The 22,778-nt window shown below is 42.9% G+C and overlaps 1 protein-coding gene across 1 annotated transcript in view; it reads right to left on the bottom strand.

Moving 5' to 3' along the window:
- Positions 1-2,272: 2,272 nt before the first annotated feature.
- Positions 2,273-22,778, bottom strand: part of PPP1R14C (protein phosphatase 1 regulatory inhibitor subunit 14C) — a 261,496-nt gene continuing 240,990 nt past the window's right edge. Inside the window, exon 4 of the mRNA XM_085612482.1 lies at positions 2,273-3,838. Within this exon, the coding sequence (XP_085468608.1) occupies positions 3,764-3,838 (75 nt within the window). The 3' untranslated portion in view covers positions 2,273-3,763. The remainder of the gene's footprint in view (positions 3,839-22,778) is intronic.

Raw genomic sequence — 22,778 nt, 5'->3', positions numbered from 1 at the left:
CAAATGACAAAACAGCAGTCTCGTGAAGGAATGGTCATAGCTCCAGATAGGCAAGTCAATTCATGCTGAACACAAACCCTATACCACATGAATGCCACATATTCCCTCAGTCATTAAAACTGTGTCGATCAATTAGTTCTCTCTAATGACTGCAGTGGGAATTGTGCACGCCCGAAAAGACCATTTTTGCCCTGACTGGGACTCTTCAGTCAGGTGTAGCTTGGCTTCAGTGGCACAGTGAGCACCGGATCCATGTCTGGGCTTCCCCTGGCCACTAAGGGCATTACATCAAACCACAAAAGGTGATGGGATGATGCTTACAATCAGTCTAATCACTTGCAATTGCTTGGAATAGGATCCCAACCCATTGTCCTTTTACCCACCATGCCATCACAGTTTTGAGTCCTACTCTGGGAACTAGGGCACTGTTTCTCTGCCCCCGCCCCAAAATGATATAATTAGCTAGGCCCAAACTGGCATACTTAACTTTTCAATATGGTCATAGTATGTGGTACATAAAACAACAACCACGGCATGGAAGTTAAATATCACCTGTGGACTGCAGCAGGTTATGTCAACCACTAGGCTGACAAGGCAAATATGGCTTCAGGACTGCATGATTAGTTCTAGCCTGGCAAAATTTGGGCAAGCTTGACTAGACTGGCCTCAACACGGATCCAACCATTTCCTTCAAACCATAGCCAGAGACTTTGAATCAGTGGAATTACCCTCACTGAAAGTTTTCATGCAGTGTACCATGTGGGTATTCCATCCTCTGCCTACTGTTAATATATGCCCCTGGCACAGCATTTTGAGCAGTAGCAGATGTGCTTCCTAATTTGTGCAGCTGACAACCATATCCACTTCGGGTTTGAAAACAAATTAGAGTGCTGGGCCAACATTGCTGAACGTTCCATAACTTCAGGCTTCATAAATTCACGAACATGTTATTACTACTGTGTTGAAATTTCGAACATTTGAAATATGTTTAACATTTACATAGGTTAACCATACCCACTCCTAGGTCTCTATCAAAGTCTGAGACGTTATTGTTCTATCAAACCATTTGAACTTTTTCTGATTTCAGCCTAGATGTCAGAATCCTGAACCATTTAAATTGAAATGGAAGGTTCTTGCTTCCAAAGCATTATATAAAATATATGGTGTTGAGTTTCTAGACATCAACTATCATAGGATATGTAGTTCTAACTGAATTAAAGGCTGCCTGTCATTTTTTCCTCAAACCCCATTTGTGAACTGATAAAACTTAGATGCTTTTCTGTTGTCCCAGATCAGATCCGAGTAAACCCAGTTGCTAAACATAAGGCACATTTCTTTTTTGCAGACTGCATGATGAAACTCAATACTGTTAGATTGATCATTCAAAAATGTGTGAGGCGGTGTGGTAAAATGCTTGCTGCGAAGTATAGAAGATACATTTTCCTATTTTACCAAATTTGATTCATTTTTAATTTACTCCAAATGTTTGCTCAATTAAGAGTCAACTTCCTGAAATTATAATAAAAGGCATAGCCTAGAAAAAGTTGTTAGTTGCTAAAAGACAGAGACCACCAACATTAGTATTTCTATAAATCCCCTGCAGAAATGAACTCTGCGCTTCACAGTGTTTATGTATATTATGAAGTTACCCCTAAATAGTAAATCACAAGAGCTCAAATTTCTAAAAAAAATATATATATATATATATATATATATCTTTACAAAAATGACATCCTGTACATCATAAGAAAAATAGGACAATATTGGGGATACATTTTTGGCAAGTTGTATAGTCTTGTAAACGTCAAGATTACCTGCCTGTGCAGAAAGAATTGTACAGATTGAAAAATGAAGAGAACATTTAATTAAATCTGGGATTCTTTCCTGGGTTCACTGCTCCCCAATGAGGGATCATATCTGGAATATGTGCATCCTAATAAGGGTTGAAACATGTGTACTTTACGGGAAAGATTCCAGAGTGGGGTGGAAAATGATTCCTCTATAGTAATCCTGGGGCAAATGAAGACTCCTTTCAAAGTAGATGAACATGTGCACTGTTCTTTCATTCTTTGATTACTGTATTTTGTTCATGGTTCAGGTGTTAAGACAAACACTCAGTGGGTTACTCTGTGGGTGATTGTTCTGCCCATCTTTTCGTTGTGCTGTACAGTGATTTCTATAGATTCGGTATATGTAACACTCTGTTCCAATCCACAATGTTTCCTCTTATGCATCATTTAAATTACAATAATTGTGACCAAAAAAGAGCGACTTAATTTTCCAGTGTTTATTTCAGCAAATATCAGTAAATAAAATCATCATAAATGTTACAAAATTAAATACATTAAAAAAAAAACTTGCCAGTGTACAGGAACCTCACAAATATGTATGTCTCTTAAAAACAATAAAATATGCTCAGAGCACCCATAATATAAAAATGCTAGATGGAGTGCTGACTTTGTTATTGTGCCTTGAGCAACATTCCGTCAAAGTTGAACTCTTGTGCCTTTTTCTCATGATAATTCTACCAGATTCTTTCCTCATGTCCATGTATGACATGGCGTTATATTTTGCAAGCGATTAACTTTACATTCATTCACTCAACAAAATAGGTACACGTCTAAAAATAAAGTGGATGCCATTGGCTGTCGTGAAATGGCTTCAAGTAATCATAGAACTATTTCGTCTACTTGTGAGAATTCGTTGTGCTGGTCCATAGATTTCAGAAGTAAGGGTATTTCAGCAAACAATGTTAGAATTAGTGCATCTCACCCACATCTTGAGAAAAAGGCGCAAGAGTAAATTGTTCCTCACGAAGACTGTCGCAATCAATTGAAAATGTTCTACTTTTGCGTTTCTATTTCATACACCACAAAACAAGTATAGCCACACTTTTCAGACTTTGATCAGATAAAAGGTACAGTACTTACCTGTTTTGGCTGAACATGAAAAAAAGTATATAAGGCAGCTGATGTTTGTAGCATTAGCTCCCCCCTTGTTAAAAACATTGTTCTGACGGTGCTGTAATATATCTACTCCAATCAACGTACACCCAAAGATACTAGTCTAACGCAGTGGAATATGATACAATGACATTTTGGCAAATTATCAAAGTAGCCGACTAGGACACCTGTATGTTAAGCCCTTTGACCTCCGGAATACACTTACTGTTTTCATTTTAAATGGCTAATCCTTCCATACCAATTTTTACAACAAAGTAGTCGCTGGCAGCACTTATCTGGGAACCCTCCTCTTATTGCTCTCTTATAACCCTACATCAAATTAAACATAGTAGTGCATAAACGCTTCCTTTCCCAATGGCTAGCTTCCAAGTGAAAGAGCACACAAAAGCACACCCATCTCATAAATTAACTATGTACAAGTCCAAGAAGTTTGACATACAGAAGTAAATGGGTGCGCAAAACAATCACACAATAAAAGTTGTTCAACCAGTTCTAATGAAGGAGAAAACTTCTTTAGATTCCAGAATTGAATAGGACGTTCCAATTCGTCATGTACGACAGGGTCCCAAGCAAGAATCGGGTACTGCTATGAAACATCTGCCACTCTTCTGTGCAATAGGCTGTCAGCTTTCCAGACCAGTCTTAGTATTAAAAGAAATCCACTCGCGCAAAAGGAAACTTAAAAACTCTTAAGCAGGACCTCAGTGACAAAATGTAAATTTCTCTGAAAGATGAAATCTTCTTGTATCTTAAGTTCCAGTTCCTTTTCCGCATATTTTAAAGGACAATGCTAAGTGAAGTTATGTGGCCTTCTTTTGCGGAGGACTCAATTTTCGCATCCCCCTGATACGATTAAGGAGCTCCTTGACAAACTCCTGAAAGAAAGAAAGTTTAATCAGTATTAAGAAGTAATATGAAGTATGCAACAAAAACAATGCTAAGTCAATTAATTCAACAAAAACTGTACAGTGACACCAAAACGTCCCTACAACATTGTTGGATTTCAGGATCAAGGTTTATGCTAACCTCCCTTGAACCTAGGACTATACATGCAAAAGAATTTCAATATCGAAACATATGTCAGTCCTTGTTATTATGGTTACCCCTCTTGAAGCATATGAGATTATCCAGCTGAAAGCCATCAATTCGCAAAACGACTTCACAAATAGCCATTTTTAGGTCTGGGTTTTGACAGAGCAGCCCATAAAGTGAGCTTATGGTCCACACCTTTCAGATACTGGCTTTCTTCAACAAGCTTGTTTCAGCCATCAACTTGAAACTTTGTCAATCATGTCTTGGCCCAGCCCTATGAAGCAATAATCTCTTATCTAATATTATTGCTACTTGGATACATCCTTCCACCTCCAGTCGAGTGCTTCCATTAAACTACACAAGGGACTACTTTCCAACTCTACCCCTCCGTCTTGGCCAGCTAGGCTTCCTCCTGGTGTTGTGCACGAATGTGCTAATACTGCATGAATCAGCACTTTAATCTCAGACCTATTAGCTTTGCATGTGCTTGTAAAAATACAAGTTAGAAAAGCCATAAATGAGTGATGATCCAAAACCTCTGTAATGGATTCTTCAAGGTATAATCAAAAGCATCTGAATACTTTAAGGCCGCTGAGCATGAATGACATGAAGATGACACCTTGTGACTAATTGTGGCTGCTATACTTTACGAAATAGTCAATAGGATAGTGTCAAGCTCACCCCGACTGCAGAATATTGCATTTTTAGCATTGTATGCAAAGCTCAGAAGGTCCTTTGCAGTACACTGGGGTGCACCAGCTGACCTGTGGAGTACAACTTGAGCTCTTGAATCATTTCACACAAATAGTACCTTTTACAAGTAAACACTATTGCATTTTATCACAGTTAAGTTTTTAGAATTAGTATATGTATGCACTGGCATTCTCACTTATCACAGTTAGTGGTGGCAGACCAAAACTCACCAAACAGCCAGTTACAGGAATTACCATGAACTAACAATACCTTCTCTAGTCGAGTACCCCTTGCCATTCTATCTTACAGAGGTTCATGATAGCACCACAAATTGGGGCATTAGTTTATACTTCAGCGTAGCCTCATCCGAAGGAGCGTCGCCCGACTGCTTTTAAGCAGTGAAAAAAAGGAAAAATAAAATGATAATAACATGTTATCATTTTATTCTCCCGTGCTGAATCCAGTTTTGGGGCGGGGTTTGGGTGTCGTCACAGCCAGCGAGTCGAGGAGGAAATATGTACACTTAAGTGCGCATGACAGTTTGGCCGGCCGGCTTGTGGTGGCCAAACAGTCATGCGCACATAGCATGTTCTCTACCTGTCTGTAATGCACAGCCTGGGTGGAGCTCATGCACAGGCTCTCAGTCCCTGTCTGAGTGCCAGACCACAGTGCTCAGACCAATCACGACGCTGCGGTCGTGCTGGTAACAGCAGCGTGGTGATTGGCTCAGGGCAACCTGTGTGCTTCTTGCTTCCGGGAGGAGGGACGGCGGCGTGCAGAGGTAAGTGTTTTTTTTCTTTTTCACCCCCCTGCCCCACCACCCCCATTCCGTACCAGCCATCACTGTAATACTTTTAGTCCGGGACAAACTTGAAACTAAAAGCATCGCTGGCAGATGTGTTGTATTCATGCATTGTATGTTCAACTAGCCCTGCTCCATTCGTCTTCTCTCATCTCTCTCTCTGCAGAAAGGCTCCCCACACCAGACAACCCCACCTAAGGAGCTGGAGAATGTGGCAGAGGCGCCAGATACAGACCTCTACCCTAAAAAAACAGCCTTCATTGGCCCCAGCCCACTGGGGAAATGCCTGTTTGGAAAAGCAGGCATTCTGGACCCACTTCTAGTACAGAGTAAAAAGGATGGGCTCTTTGTTGAGTTTAAATGTAGAGTAAGTACTGTGGCTGGAGAAAAAGTACTTTGCCTATGATGCAAAAGGATCATGTAATCTTGGAGTGACACTGCCTGTTTTTGACAAGTAAGTCAAATATATGCATTATTATAAATAAAAAATCTCCGCCATAATGAATGTAATTTTTTTCTTTAAAAATTGGACATCGGGGCGTGGCCAAGATGGCACCCATGACCGTGTTCCTCCGGCTCTGCCACACTTAAGCTTTGTTTAATTGCCCATTCCCGGCCTTAAGTTTTCGCAAGGCGAGCCAGGCGAGATGGTATGAGATACAAGCAGAGTTGCGGTACTTCCGAACCCTGGGACTGGAAAGGCGAAGACGGGACGAGGCCCCAGCACAGTAGAGCGACGATAGCCGTGGCTGCCGGGGGCAAGCTGAATAGCAGGCTGGAGTGGAGGTGAAGTGCCGCAGTTTTCGGGCACCCGAGCCGGCCCTTGGGATCTGTGTGACTGAATGGGCGACAGAGAGCTGCGAGCACCAGAAGGGCCCAGACCTACGAGAGGACATGGAAGCGGAGAAGGAGCAATGCCCGCCATATTGGCACCTGCATTGGCGACTCAAGGCTAACTATTGGGAGGCGCAGCCTATCCCTACATTGAATGCTGGTTAACTCAAGGGAACTTCGACCCCTAGGAGGCTTCGGAACGGCCCTCGTTCGCCGGAGCAAATAGCGGAAGAGAGGGCGGCGCTGGGGCCTGGAGGCGAGGAATGGAGACAAACGGCCACCATCTTGCTACCGGAGGACCGGTGGATGCTGTTCGGGCCTGCCGCAGCCCGCACGGTGAGTGAACGAGACCACGGCGATTGTAGGACAGCGGCCCTGTGCCCAGCTTCCCTTGCCACCGGGTTCGCCAGACCTCCCTCGCTGTGGGCCTATATAGGCACCTGGAGCCCTGTACGACCGGTCTGGTGGGGCTCATGCGCTGGACTGCGGATGATTGTATGGCATCCCGGGGGCATAGCACTATCAGGCGAAACCAAGATCCAGAGGCGCAGCTCACTCCTTGGGCCACAGGAGTACCTGGCCATTGCACAGAGTGTGACCCCGGTGGACCGAGCAGATACCGAGTGACACCCTTGTGCTGGCGCGGGAGGGGGAGCGGTCCCAGCTCTTCTCACCGCTCTGACACCAGCAGATCTCCCCTGCCAGTGTAAGCGCCTGGAGCCATTTACTACCGGACTGGTGGGGCTGATTAGCTGAACTGCAGGTGGGATACGGCAGCCTGGGGGCACAGCAATAGCGGGTGCAACACTAAAAAATGCTCTAGGCCACAAGCGTACCTGGCCACTGCATATCCTAAAGAGACATAGCCCTAGAAAAGCTCAACTACTGCTTTGAATGTATTGGTTGATGAGAGCCAGGCTCTAGGAGACAGTCACAAGGGGCAAGTGGCACAGGACTAGGCACCTCAACTGGAGAAGGATCTGTGAGGGGTGAAAACCTGGCAGGCTACGGACTGTACATAAGGGCTGCTTCAGAGCAGCGTGCACCGTGGAGACGCCGAAAGGACATAAAAGCAGTCATTTCAATTGGGCTCCCACTCGATCTAGAAAGGATTGCAAAGAACAAGACGGACCCCCAGACCTCGGGCATACCCCCTTGGGAAGAATTGCACCCCCACAATACCCTACGCCCTGCTGTATAAAGGCTGTGAACAGCACAGGCTTTAAAGTCAATTTAAATAAATCACAGATACTAAATCTATCGATCCTGCGGGCTGTAGTAGAACGTATTCGGCACCAGTTTCCATTTCAATGGACACAACAAGACATCCGTACATACATACATATTTTGGTATCCGATGGGCCCCAACCTTTTCTAGAACCGTGGCCCTCAATTATGCGACCATGCTTGACCAAACAACAAAAGCGCTAGATAGGGGTCCCGACTTCGGTATGTCTGGTTTGGGAGAATTGCAGCTATAAAAATGACGATCCTACCTCACATTCTTTACATTTTTCAAACGATTCCCATAGCGCCGCCACCAAAAGCGCTGGGTCAACTGCAGTCACTAATTAATAAATCTGTATGGGGAGGGGAAAAAACGCATTTAGCGTTGGCCCAAATGATGCTTCCTAGGAATGAGGGGGGTGCAGGGCTTCCTATTATTAAGCGATAGTTCCAGGCATCGTGCCTTTGCAACATTGTAGAATGGAACTGACCCCTCTCTGAAAAACATTGGAACTTTATGGAGCAATTGGTGGCAGAGGTAAACTTATGGCGAGAGATCTGGTTACCTCCCAAACACAGGGCATGGGGACTGTATTCCTCCCCAGTTACATCTTCAACTATGAAGGTATGGGATATGGGATGCTGTGGCAAGCATGAAGGACTGGACCACTTTTCCATCTCCAATGTCCCAGATAGTGGACAATCCGGATTTTCCCCAGGACGTGACTTAGCAGTGTTCCAAAGATGGAGGCTGTGAGAGGATTGGATTCCTGTTTGATACAAAAGGTTTGATCTCATTTGAACAGCTGAGATGCGAATATGACCTCTCTCCATCTGATGAATTTCCCTATCGCCAACTGAGACACTGGGTTACATCGCCCTCCTGTCATAGCAGGGCATCTCGGCCACTTACGGCATTTGAGAATGGTTGGTGTGTAAGAAGGATGATAAGCGCCTCATATCCAATTTATACTCAATGCTTTCTGTAGGTAACACAGGTAGACAAACAAAAGGGCAATTGTGGTGGGAGGCAGCATAAGAAAGGACACTCTCTGACAAAGAAAGGGCTGATACACTACTGGGCATACCAAACAGCGCATAACAAGGCAGGTACTGAATCAGCATACAAAGTGATTTCGTACTGGTACTATACGCCAGCCCGAATACACAGCTGGGATAAAAGCAAATCCGAATTATGCTGGAGGGGCTGCGGGTTGACTGGATCTTTAGTGCACTTATTATGGCACTGTCCCACACTACAGCTCTATTGGACAGAGGTTTTAGATAATACAGACGAAGCATTTGATACTTCCCTTCCCAGATTTCCAGCATACACCAATGTGGGGCTACCAAACCCTCTGACTTTTCTCCTTCGATCTCTGAGGGGTAGACAGATTGCGATAGCTCTATTAGCAGCAAGAAAAGTGTTTTTGGCACACTGGGGGACACCGGATATTCCTGACTTTAGTGGCTGGCTTCAGAAGCTATGGCTAGTGCTGACTATGGAGTGTTTTCCTTGGTGGTTGACCACAAAGGAGAATCATATGCTGAGCTAGGGGGCCCATTTCTAAAATTGCTTTCTAAAGAGCTAAGGGAGATCAAATGCCCCAAATATCTACGAATTCTTTGCTGCCGCAAGATGCTCCATAACTCACTATGTGGCCGAGGCAAAGAGGACGCATTCAAGTACCCTTTCTGTTACCTAGGCCTAGGGGGATTGGAAGGGGGTGGGTTGACTGGTGTGGATTGAGGGGATGGGGTGGGGGGGCTTCTTTGTTGTTATTTACAGTTTCGTTTTCTTATTTTAGTTAAATGAGTCAGTGCTTGCAAAATCAAGAAATAATTCTAAGGATGCTGCTGGCCTCAGGGTTGTAGGCATACAACTGTGTAATTACATATGATGAAGCGCTGCCGGCCAGTGGTTGTAGGGGTGAAGCTGTGTTCATTTTCTCTGACTCACTTTAATAAAAAGATTGGTTCCACAAAAATTGGACATTAAGTTATCTGACGTGTATATATACCACTGCAATTTGTTTTATTGGTTAGGGTTTATTTCCAAAGACCCACACATCCACACATCATTTCTGTTCACATATTGCTAACTTTGGACCTGGAGACATGGGTCTGAATCCTAGTTTCTTTGGCAATTGACAAAAACTTTGTGCGTTTCTGGGAAAAAAACTTAATCTATAGGGGCTTTGTTCCCAAAACATGGACTTCCCAGTCATAAATGTACACAAGGCAAAGGCACCAAACATACATTAATTTTTGTGGTTCACAAACAAAATGGAGAATCACAGCCCAAACACTGGAGAGGAAAGGAAGGAATGAAAGAGGGGCTTATGGAAAGAAATTCAAATCACAGTATGCGGAATCAACTTCGGGATTTTACAAGTGTAGCCCAACTGATGCCAGCCAAGGGTCCAAGACCTAGAGAGGCACCTCTTGGGGAATCAGAAACTCACTCCAGCAGGCCATTTGCAGCAGGCCAGCTGGGTAGTTGCAGGGAGGCCTCTGGAGCTTGTTCTGTCCCTGCAGCTCAAAAAAAAAAACGTCAGCCAACAAACCCTTTGAGTCACTCTGGTAGTCCTGGGTTCAACTAGATGGTCCTCTTTCCTTCAAGGAGCAGAGTAGGCCTCAAGCAGCAGGGAAGTCCTCTGAAGAACAAGGAAGGCCTGAAGCAGCAGGGCAGTCATCTGACAAATAAGGAAGGACTCAAGCAGCAGGGCAGCCTTCTGGAGTAAAAGCAGTCTTCCACAGGTCAAGGAGTGTACGGAAGAGTGAGTCTGAGGATCCACTATTTACCCTTGGTACCAGCTTTGAAATGGAAAAAACATCTGGATTTTTCCTACAAAGATGGGTCTAGATTTCCCTTCCTCCCTGCCCAGGTTCCAAGATGTCTAGGGAGATGGTAGACAGGTCTCAAGCTCTTTGGGAGTGTGCTAGGGAAGCTCCATTGATATGCAAGTAGAGCAGGTAACAGCTCTGCCCCTCCCATTCTGACAGGATGGCCTCTCCCAGCTACACCCAGGTCCTATAGTTCGCTGTCTGGGCCCAATAGTCAATCCTGATAGGGGGGGGCAATTAACAGGTCCAGGTAGCTAGAATCTCCTAGGAGACCTTAGAAAGTTTAGGACAGGAAAATACCAACTTTATAAAAGTGGCATTTTACATTTTCAAAAATGCAATCTAAAATCTGAATTCACCATTAAAGAGGATTAAAAATTACAATTCAGTGGAGTCCAAACATGACATTTCTAACTGTTCCCAATCAAAAAGTTAGCATTTATTTAATGTAACCCAATGTTGTACTGTGGGAGAAATAGGCCTCAGATTAGTGAAAAACTAATTTGGGAGCGTTCACTTTCAGGATATTTAAAACTTTCAAAAAGTCATACTTTTTAAATACAAAGCACACTGCCCTATGGGCTGTTTAGGACCTACTTTAGGGGTTGCTTATAAGAATTAAAAAGGAAGGTTTAGGCCTGGCAAATGGTTTATGTTGTCAGGTCAAATTGTCAGTTTAAAACTGCATAGAGGCTGCAATGGCAGACCTGAGACCCGTTTTAAAAAACTACTTATTGGGCGGCACAACAAGTGCTGAAGCCCACAAGTAGCATTTAATTTAAAGGCCCTGGGTACATGTTGTACTGTTTTACTAGGAGATTATAAGTAAATCAAATGTGCCAATCGGGTGTAGGACAATTCTACCATGTTTTAAGGAGAGAGCACAAGCACTTTATAACTGGTTAACAGGTTAGCAGTGGTAAAGTACACATAGTCCTAAAGTAGCAAAAACAGGTTCAGAACACAGGATGGGTGAGGGCAAAGAGTTTGGGCGTACTCTTTAGAGAGGGCCAAGTACAACATTTTTATAATCAGAAACTCGCCAAGTTTGGCATTTGGTGAAACTATGGTAGGAAGCAGAGCTCTTGATTGAGCAAATATAGGAAAATAAAAGGAATGAAAACAAATAAAGAAAAATATTACAACAAAACGAATGGTAGGAAACCTTAAGCATCTGCAATATCAAGACAATTTTACATTCAATTGCAGACTTAAAATTCGTCTCTGCAAATTCTATTGGGCCATTATATGGTACCCCAGGGACGCTACACTAAATGTCGATTTCGCACATTACTAGTGTTAGAAAGAAGTAGCTCCTAACAAACCATTCCACTAAAGGTCAGCACTTTAGGCATTCTACTGGTTTGCCTGAGGCAAAATGGAGTAAAATGCCTTTGAATTACTTGCAGGTTACGCCAATTCACATGCATATCGTTGCACACAAAATGATAAACTGCTGCTTGCGGGAGTAGAATAGCAACTTCTGATTGAATAGACAGTCATGAACAACAATCACTATGACACGTGCAACTATCCACTATATTAGGTTATGAAGCATATCTGCATAAAACTAGATTGAGTTACACCGATCTGATGAGAAGGGTCGACACGTGTGAAAATCAAATCCATTAAACTCCTAATTGATTAGATTTATTAGATCACAGGCTCGACATAATTGAACATTGCAAGTTGGAAGATGTGGCAGGATCTATTAGTCTTTGATCACCATGATATAATTAATATGCAAACCGCTTGACACCAAGACCAAGGGAAATGAGGATGGCATTTTATTTTTTTTTAAAACACATGGCTAGCACTAAAGTCATGACATGAGAGCTAAAGTTAGTCTAAACAGGGTGCATCCTGGAAGTCAGCATCTACACAGTATTTCTAAATACCACAAAGAGCATCTGTGGATAACAAAAATGCATCCATTTATCTGAAAACTGAGTTTTCAGTTTCTTATTCTTATTAAACACAAAATGGTGCACAGCGAGTACTATGGGGGCATGATAATCCATGCATTACGCCTCTGCTCCTCTGGTGCATAGTAGGGGTATTCAGATTGCCTTCACGTTCGTTAGTCACCCTTGCGATCTGGAACCTTCCTCCGTGTTTTTGGGTTGTCTCGGATGGGACTCCGTATTCTTCTTCTCCGTTTTAGAGCCTACATACGGACAGATTTTGCTGTCTTATCATAGACCCATTGAGAGCAATGGAATAGATAGACTGGCCTTTGGATCAACTCATGACTTATGATTGGATGACTTTCTTGGTCATATCACTTCAATGCTCCGGATTCAGCAGCTTTCCTTCCCATTCTTGAGCTTGCCCTGTCCAGGAGCATTTTAGTTGTACTATGTTTTTGTTTGTTGATGACCTACATTAGTGCATAGAGACACCTTTCTCGGCTGCCCCAGCTCCCCCTTCCTATTTCTAACATCCTGTTTTTTAAAATTTTAAAATAAGGTTTCCTCCTGCCTTGTTCATTGGCCCCTCGTCAATCTTTTCTCACAGAAAAGTCCACACATGTCCATTTGCCTCCACCTCCAAACCTTTTAGATACAATGTCCCATATTTTTATGTCTCCCCTGTCCCAGATTGTGGAGTCTCAAAGTAGTGCTGCTCCAAAAATTCAATGGAGACATTACTGATATATTGAATGATGCTTAGGCGCTTTGACCAACTGGATGAAAGGCAGTTCTTTAAAACTCATCTCTGATACACCAGAAGTCCGATTCTTTGGGGGAAAGAATTTCCTCTGTTCTCACAGCTGATAGCCTCTAATTAGGGTCAACCCCATCCCGAGTTCCAGAGCTAGAAACCTGGGGTTTAAATTTGAAAGTAATCTCACCTTCCTACCTCAACTTTTGATGGTGTCCTCGACTTGTTTCTTCTTACTGAAGATCCCTAAAGAAGATTCTCACTTTGGTGACCAACTTCACAAGAAGGAACACTGTGCATATTTTGGTACTATCTGGACTGGACTATGCTAACGCCCTCTATTTGGGCCTCCTGACTTATCAGTAGCACAGACTATAGGCAGTCCACAGTGCGGCTGCCAGGCTGATCCTAAAAATACAGGCTGGGCATTTCATTTCTCCATATCTGAAAGGACTAGACTGGCTGCCCATAATTAAATAGATTCATTTCAAAGTCCTGGTTATCACAAACAGGGCCTTCTAGCAGAAGGGTCCCCTGTACCTGAGAAAGAGGATGGTTCATATTTTCCCAACAGAACTTTGTGCTTGGCCAACCTGCTTCTACTGCACATTCCAAAAGGGTGCAAAATCAGTAGAGGTAGACTATCTTTCCTTGGGTTAGCAGTAAGACTCTGAAGAATTCTTCCACTTTCACTTAGGAAAATTCCTATAGAAAACACCCTAAAAAAAATTCAAATACCAAGTAACCTTTTTTTGAGTTGTATCATACCAAAGCACTGGGACGCCTCTACGAAGACCGCTGTAGTGCTATTTAAATTACAATTTTTCATTCATTCCTGCTCCTTGGTGCTCACCTGCTCGGTGTTGGTGGCTCTATCTCGGGGCAGCGATTTTGAATATGTTTGACCATTCCAGGACAGCCACCCTTTAACCCACCTTTCTCTCCTTTCTGCAAGTCCCCTGCTATTTTTCATTAAAAAATATGGTGCATTTGCCCCTCAGTGCCCGCTTGCCTCCCCCACCCTTTCACTCCATGCGCCGACCACCAGGGGCTCCATCGGTGCAAAGTGATTTTGGAATGCTTCTTATACCGTTCCAATATGGCTTTCCTTGGTAGTGCATCCACTGTAGCTATCCCAATGCTTTTTGTCTTTTTTGTGTGTTTGTTTTACTGGAAAATCCATCCCAAGATGGGCACGATGTGTACACATGTTCGGCAGTCGTCTTTGAGTGGGTTGGTAAAAAAATGAAGATAAAGGATTCTGATTTTGGCAGTGCACACACATGGTCCAGCAGTTGCAATGCCCATTTTTAAAAACAAAACAAAGATTACAAGATGGCCATCATGGATATGAACTGCAGGCATTAAAGACATCTACTAATGTACATTTTTTTTAAACTCATTACAAAATGGCCACTATGCAAGCACGTGCATGCGTTCGGGACTTTGTAGTGTTTTTTTTTTTTTTTAAATACAAAACTGCTAGATGGCCACTCTGCATGTGCATTCATATGTGTACATAAACGGTGGCCATCTTAGAATGCATTTTGCCTTAAAAAATAGTATATTACAAGTGGTGGCTATCTTGGAATGGGATTGTTAAGGAAAGCATTCCTAGAAATCTGTGGCAAAGCCAACTGGCATCACAGTGTCAAAACTGAGATATATGTTTTTTGCCAATGCTTGTTAAAATTCAGTAAACCCTCTATTTGAATCAGAAATAAACTTTAGTATTCTTAGACAGGAAATGAGGCATCTTTCACTTAGTACATGGTGACAATATGGCACATGCGCTACATTACCCTGGCTTAAAGCACCCAACAACATTACAACAGTTGTCTACCTATATGTGGCCCAAGAGAGGAGCCAGAAAAATAAAATACATCACTTTAAACCATAAAAGACTTGGTAAGCAAGCAAAGGGATCCTTCCCAACCCTTTCTAAGAAGGGCTGCAGGAATTATTTCACAGATTAACTAAAAAACTCTGATTTTACTGCACAATTTTCAAAGAATGTGACTGTGAGAAAGTGGATGATTAGGTTGGGTGGATGGGAGTCTACCACAAGTACAACTGCCATTATCTTGTTAGGTCCAGTAAAGGCTTCAGCAATCTAAACTGGAGCTCAACTCCTGGTAGCTGTGCCACAGGGCAGACAGGCTTGTCTTTAAAAAATGTGTACAGCATTAAGAAATACAAAACAGATAAAAAGGCAAAAACACAATACAGTAAAAAAATCCCACTACAAGTTATAAAAACAGAGGATTTAATGAACGAAAAGTTGTTGGGCAAGGCCCTGGTGAAGCCATCGGTTAATGTGGAAAAAACCAGAGTGACCTAATTAATAATTCATGCACAGGAAGTCCTCTTTGCTGGCCACATGCTTTTGGTGTATTCGCCCGGTCAAGTTTTCTACATTCAGTCTTGGCTCCAAAGAAGTGACTCTGAATCTTCCAGCGGGGCAAGGCTGCATGTTTTAGCCAAAGAGGGCTCTACAACAACAGGATACCTTTTCTATGAGGTGCCACTGAATTGGATGCTCTGCTGCAGAAAATCTATGAATGGGAGAAGCCTGAATCTTCAGCCCAGTGGAAATGCTTCTTGGTCGGATCAACTTGGCAGGTTTGTCCCAGTCCCCTGGTGGCCTTTGGAGCCACAAAGATTCTAAGTCCCAGGTTTTTCAGGATGTTGGGAGGAGTACACTTACAGCCAAGGAAGGGTTCAAGGATCTCAGGAACTCTCGTCAAGATTCACTCCAACATAAACTGCTTGCTGGGTTCAGGGCAGGTTCAGTTGGAACTGGTCAGCTGGACTGTTCAGAAAAAAGGCTGCTTGCAGCTTGTTGTGTCCCTGTAGTTTAAGAGGTCAGCCAACCGACCCTTGAAATCCACTTCTTTGTTCTGGGTACAAGTGGGAGCAGGTCCAGTCCTTCAGGTCCCCTCAGCAGGAGCAGTCCTTCTGTTCTTCCAAACATCCAGGCTATTCTGAAGCCAATAAGGGGGGGGGGGGGTTGAGGACTTCAGACTCCTCCCTAAGAAATAGGAAAACCGTTCCTAAAGGAACCCTAACCGTGTTTGCTGCAGTTCCTGTGTGTCCAACTGCATTTAATCCCACAGTGTTCCCCTCTATCTACATGCATGATGGTAAAATCCTTCATCCCTTGTCCAGAACCTGTGTGCCCACCTCAGAGGTGTGGAAAGGTAAATAAGCACCCGCTCCTCTGTGGTCTGTTCAAATGAGTTCTAGGGTAGCTCCTTCCTTACTGAGATTGTAGCTTGTCTGATTAAGGAAACAAACACAGTTGTTCGCTAACATTTGCCTGAGACAGGAGGCCTCACTGAATTTCATCACATATCTGAGTACTGCCCAAATGGTCATTCTGCCAGAGGAACAGAAACAACTCCCCACACCAAAGTATTTGTTTCCTGCTATAGGAGCAGGTCTCACACCTTATTCAGGGCTACGGACTAAATGGGCTGTACCTGGAGACTAATACAAACTAGCCTTCAGAGACTTTAGGAAAGGAAAAGATAACTTTCTAAAAGTACTTGCCCTTAATAGTTATTAAACATACAACTTTATCAGTGAATTAGCCTTTCAATAAATACTGCAAAAAGGTCAAGAATGAAATTTGTAGTTGTTTTCTACCAGAGGATGGCATTATTAAATGTTATATTGCAACCCAGTGTTTTCCTGTTTAAAAAACAGTGTTGTTATAGTAAAAATAGCTTTTGGGGCTTTTTCTCTGCAATGACATGCCTAACAAATATCTGCAAACCCTGATTTTAAATACTAGCCACCCTGCCTTATGGGCAGTAAGCCCTAGTTAGGGGGAACCTTTTTAATATTTAAAAATAAGGTTTAGGCCTGTCAAAAGGGTTTACTGTGACAGGCCAAACTGCAGTTCTAAAATTGCCACAGTCTGGTTACAATGGTAGGCCTGAAGCCATGACTACACTGTCACTGTAGTGGATGGATCAAAAGACGCTGCAGTTCACTAATGACATTTGACTTGCATGCTCTGGGTATGTTTTGTACTATAAACTTGAGATTTATTGGCACGTTAAGTATGGGAGATCGTAGTGTAACCAATTTTGAAACATTATAGGCGTTAAAACACACACTGGGGCTGTTTAGCAGAGCCCTAGTGCGCAGGGTCAAAAAACCAGCAGCAGCACTTCATAAAAAATAGATATCGCCATGCAAAGTGCAATTTTCCTATAGTGAGCACAAAGCTACATGTTTCTCAAACAGTTCTTAAAGGGTACTCATGAAACAATCCAAAGTATAACAGACTGCCTAATAAAGGCATCTTTCAGGAGCGATCCTGGAAAGTCATCCCCTCAAAGAAAGGGTCAACGCCGTGGATATTACAGCACATATTTGAAATAAATTGATGGAAAAGCTATAGTTTTTACAGATCAGCTCCGAAGAGCCACTCATGAGGTGTTCCAATAGTCTTATAATGTGCCATACAAGTCTAATCCCTTCCAGTGTATTGGGGGACATCTGCCCGTGAGCAACTTGCAGTCCATCTGGCCAAACTGCAATGGTTAATAGACTGTTCACATAATCTGGGTGTGCAATTTACTATGCCCTTTGATTTTTAGAGCGGTATACAGCATTATAGCACGGAACATCGTTTTTACCTCCCATTTTATTTCATATTCCCAGCTTGTTTTTTCCAGAGAGATTCGTTTTCATACATTATAACGGAGAATTTGCTCTGAGGGTACAGGGTGCAGGAAATTTAAAATGCAACTTATCTCACCATCTTACTAAATACCAGGCTATTCCAGAGTTCGGGAAGACCTCCAACTCAAACGCTATAAGTACCATACTGGTTCAGGCAGGGTATAGGACCATTAGCTTTCGCCAAGCATATGGCAGCAGTACTCATGAGAATGTCATTATAGAACATGAAATGCCTCCAAATGCACACTATGAAATAACACCAGTAACCGTAAACACAAATAGCATTAACAACGAATGCCACGAGCTCAGCAAGAATTATTACTTAACTAGGAGCTTTGCATATTATAAGGAAACGCAAAACCATAGTCCCCTCAATAATGGCTTCTCATATACCAGATTTTGTTAAAGGGTATTTCCCTAGACAAAAACTTATATTTCCTGAAAATGAATATGTCAACAACCTACTAATGCCAGAGCGCTTGAGCAGGACCTGGCCAGGATGTACAAGGAAAGCAAGGGTAGCCACTATGCTTCTGGGACAGCAGAATAATGGTGAACATGCTGACAGTATGCAGACATTCCCAACCTGATACAATGGCCACCATAATGCCAGGAATGGCCAACTTGATGCCAAGGATTCCAATAATGTGCTTATGACATCCACCTTATGCCAGAAAGACATAATCCCTACAACACCAACAATGTTAAGAAAGGTTACCTCAGGTCAGGCTTCCATAGATCCTAGAATGCTTACAATATGCCAAGGAGAGATACTTTATGTTTGTGTCACCACAAATCCTAGAATGCCCAAAATATATCCAGAGGACCACCTTATGCCAGAGCTACCATAATTTCCAAAGCATGCTGAGCAGGGCTATTATAATGCATAGAATGTACAACTGAGTCAACCTGTGGCAGATGCAGCTCAATATCTAGAAAGTTCACCCAACATTTGCCAGTGTCACGGTCACCTCCAATGTCAACGTTTACCTCTCATCTTTTGTCTGTCATTCAATCATGTCTACTTCTCAGTTTCTCTCACATCCAATTCACAAGCTTCTCCCGTGTCTATTTATTTTTACCAAGCAAACACAAGGAGATAATGGACCGAGCGCTGAAACTTTTCAGACCCTCACCCCCAGTCACAGGTCTGGGGTCAATCCATCATTGATCTTTAGCTCACTTCGCCACCCCAAATGAGACCTAGCCATATGCAAATCTGTCTTGACCCTGTTCCTTATGGGAACAGTCCAGCCCGAACTGCCAAGCCAGGTCTTCTCTGGACCGGAATCAAGCATCCTGGGACCGGTTTCAGGGTAACACCTCTCAACAGCCAGGCTAGCTTGATTCCAGTCGCAAAGTGAGCAAAGGACCCACGTCTGGGCATACCCTGCCAACTTAGGGCAAACACAAGGAGATCATGGACGGAGTCCTGAAACTTTTCATACACTCACCCCCAGTCACAGATCCGGGTTAAATCCATCATCGTTCTTTAGCTCACTTCACCACCCCAGTCAAGACCCAGCTATATGCCAATCAGTCCTGACCCTGTGCCTCATGTAGCAGGGACCGGGCATTACCCCAGTGGGCCGGAGGTGTGGGGGCTGGTTTTGTGCCTGTGGGGGCCGGTTTTATTACTGAGAGCCAGGTTTGCAGCAGTGCTGCAATACTGGCCCCCTCCAACAAAAGCGGGAGTGGTGCTCCTTGCCAGCACCTGCCCCACTGGAATGTATGTCGTCATCTAGCAGTCTTTTTCCCCACAGGATTTTAAATCCAACACCTTCGGCCACCCCCCCGCAAGTCGTTGTTCTGACTTGCGGAGTAATGGTATGCGGAATCACAACGCGGTCGTTGTAACAACCGCGTTGTGATTCCCTGCCAGGAAAAAGTTTTGTGGTAAACGTTGTTTACCCTCCACTGCTACACCCCCCTCCCGCTAACGACCCCACGCCCCCCCCACCCCACCCCACTCCCAGGGATGGTTGCTGTTCCCAGTCCGGCTTTGGCAATGGATGAAAAAAACAATGGCTGAGGGCGGGTATTCTTCTCCTCTCTCAGTGTGTATTGATGTCTACTCTTTGGTAACCCGCTGAATTTGTCTCAAGCCATACTTAAAAAGTTGTTGTGTAAACTGCATACATACTACATAGCAAAAATGCAAAGAATTTACCTCTGTTCCTTCAAAAGACCACATTCTAAATACATCGAAACTGAAATCTTAATAGAGCCCATTTTTAAAAGGCAGGCCAAAATAGAACTCTTAATCAGAAAAAAATGCCAGAAGGCAAAAACTCGTTCTGAAGGTTTTGGAAAAGCTATTTTTCCCTTTTCCTCAATTCAGATTTTACATTTTGTATGTGGGAAGAAACACGCTCAATTTAAAAGTACATATTTTATTTCCCTAACGTGCCAGAACTCTAAAGACATTTCTGTTCCTCTAATTTACAACCTCACACCATTATTCCTGGCAGATCATCCTTTTTCCATTTTAATGAACTACACAGCAGTCGGTCATAAGGGAGATTGCGTTTCAGCCAATTTGAATTCATTAGCGCTCATTTATCTACAACCCCAGAGGCCATCTTCGTGTGGTCCATTCATGTGTTACTTCACTTAAACGAAAGGCGCCAAGTAGAATCGGAAATGGAAAGGAAGCAGTTTATATGAAAAAATTGAAAACACAAGAAGGATGATCGTACGATGTAAAGTGTAGGGAAAGATTAGCCACTCAGCCACAAAAATAAGGATTTATTTTATTTGCTGCAGGGGTGGCTCCTCAGTTATGGCGGAGAAGCATCGCCCCACCGCTGGAATCAGCAGATCAAAACATAAAATAAAATTATAATAAAGCAAATTAATAAAACTGCTTTATTATCATTTTATTTTACCTGTAGGGGCTGGAGCAGTCAGTCGAGTCTTGGAGGTGGGGCCATCAGCAACAGGAGTGGTGGGTGGTCAGAGTGCTTGTCGGTATAGCCAGCCGTCTCAGGACGGCCAAACCGACATGCACACTGACATCTCCCCTACCCATGCCACATTGCCATGTGGAGAGAATAGCAGGCGCAGGCTGCCAGTTCCCTTTGGAGCGGAAAACAAGCACGCTCATGTCAATCCCAGCACTTCTCAAGAAGTGCTGGGATTGGCCGTAGGGAAGTCTGGGAGTCTGCGCTCAAAGGGACTGCAGTTCCTGGAGCAGGGGCGCAACGAGGCGTGGGATGAGAGGATCACAGAGGCAGTGGCCGGCAGCACAAAAGTAAGTGTATTTTTATTTCTTTTTTATTGTACCTCCCCACGATTCCCCACCCCCCACTTCGTATCCGCAGCAGCTGCAACTGATTTACTGTACATTGAATTCCATTGGTGTTGCCTTCAATTTGCGTGCATGCTTTAGAAACTTTTTTTTTTAAATCTTCTTGATCGTACTTAGCCTCTGGTCCGTGAAAAATTTATTTGAAAAGTGAAGAGGCTATGAAAACTATGGCACTACAAGCATGCTCTGTAACAAGCAGGATCAAATCAGACCGGCCAGCATGGTGGAACTGCAATGTTATACTTTTATATTCCTGAGGAATGGGCATGTTCCCTTTCTTAAATATATTAAATATATTGGCACCTAGCATTTCACCTGTATGATTCCGTATTAAAACAAGCATGGTAAACATGTTCACCAGACATTAAAAGTGTTACAAGAATAATTTTAAAAAAGTACAAATCAAAATTGCCGTCACTCACATTGAAGTGAGCCAACGGTTCAGGTTGGATGAACCACTGCTGTAAGCTGTGGTGGACGGAAGCAAAATGTGAATGGCACGAATTGATAAATGGATATGAAATCCCCTTCAGCTACAACTGTCTTTAGGCTAGTCCTATAATCTACAACTTTGTGAACAAAAAAAAGGCCTAGTCATGCGGATGGTGTATATTTACACATGGGCAAATGTGAACATAATTCTGTATTGTCATTTGAGACTGGTCTATTCCTTTTTCTGGGGAAAATAATCACAGCCAAGATGAAACGTAATGTTCGACTGTCCTTGACAGGTGCAGGCTCAGGAGCACATTTGGGATGGTAAATTGATGTCAATACCTATTGATGACCCATACATTTGCAAATTTGGGGATGCCTGCAGACATCTGATAACAGTCCAACATTTAGTTATACTTTTATTGACTCTTAATAAATCCAGTACTTGCAGTAAAAAAAATGTTGTGACAGATCTGAAGCTTTAAATGGTTTGGGGATATAAACTTGACTGGATCTATTGACAAAAGTGAAGTTCAGAAGTACTTTTTATTAACGTTCTCTTCTGAAGACATGAAATGCAAAGAAAGTGAGCAACCTAAGTATTTAAACCAGGCCTTGCACACACAAACCATTTACTAAAAAGATGTCCGGCGTGCTCTATTGTATTCTAACAATTAGCAGTGGCATCTTTAGGGGAGGTAGGGTATTGTGCTCATAATATATTCACTTAAAAAACCATAGGTTTCACACGTTATAGTTAGGTGGATATTTCACTCGTAAAAAAACAATGAAATTCCCCCGTTATAGTTACTTCAGATAACTATAACTCGCGCGCCCGCAATCCTCTGCTCATGACGTCACATATTACATCACTCATGACATGGTCAGTGGCATCACTGTTGACATCACTGATGACATCATCCTTGTGATAGAGTGGCGGTCGCGCAAGTTATAGTTATCTGAAGTAACTATAACGGGGGAATTTCATTGGTTTTTTACGAGTGAAATATCCACCTAACTATAACATGTGTGAAACCTATGGTTTTTTAAGTGAATTTGCAAGGTTTTTTAAATGCTAATTCCTAACTATAACGTGTGTGAAACCTATGGTTTTTTCAGTGAATTTTTACGTTTTTTTAAATGCTAAGTTATGTATGTATTATTATTTTTTGTATATATTTATTTTACCATAAACTACGTATTAAAAATGTTTTGGTTTTTTTTTTGGTGTTTCACCGTGCGCGCACCCCCGCGATTTTTTTTACAAAAAATTTAA

Source organism: Triturus cristatus, chromosome 6 (genome assembly GCF_964204655.1).
Source record: "Triturus cristatus chromosome 6, aTriCri1.1, whole genome shotgun sequence".
Classification (NCBI taxonomy): domain Eukaryota; kingdom Metazoa; phylum Chordata; class Amphibia; order Caudata; family Salamandridae; genus Triturus; species Triturus cristatus.
The sequence above is the reverse complement of the archived record's forward strand: the minus strand, read 5'-3'. Positions and strand labels throughout refer to the sequence as shown.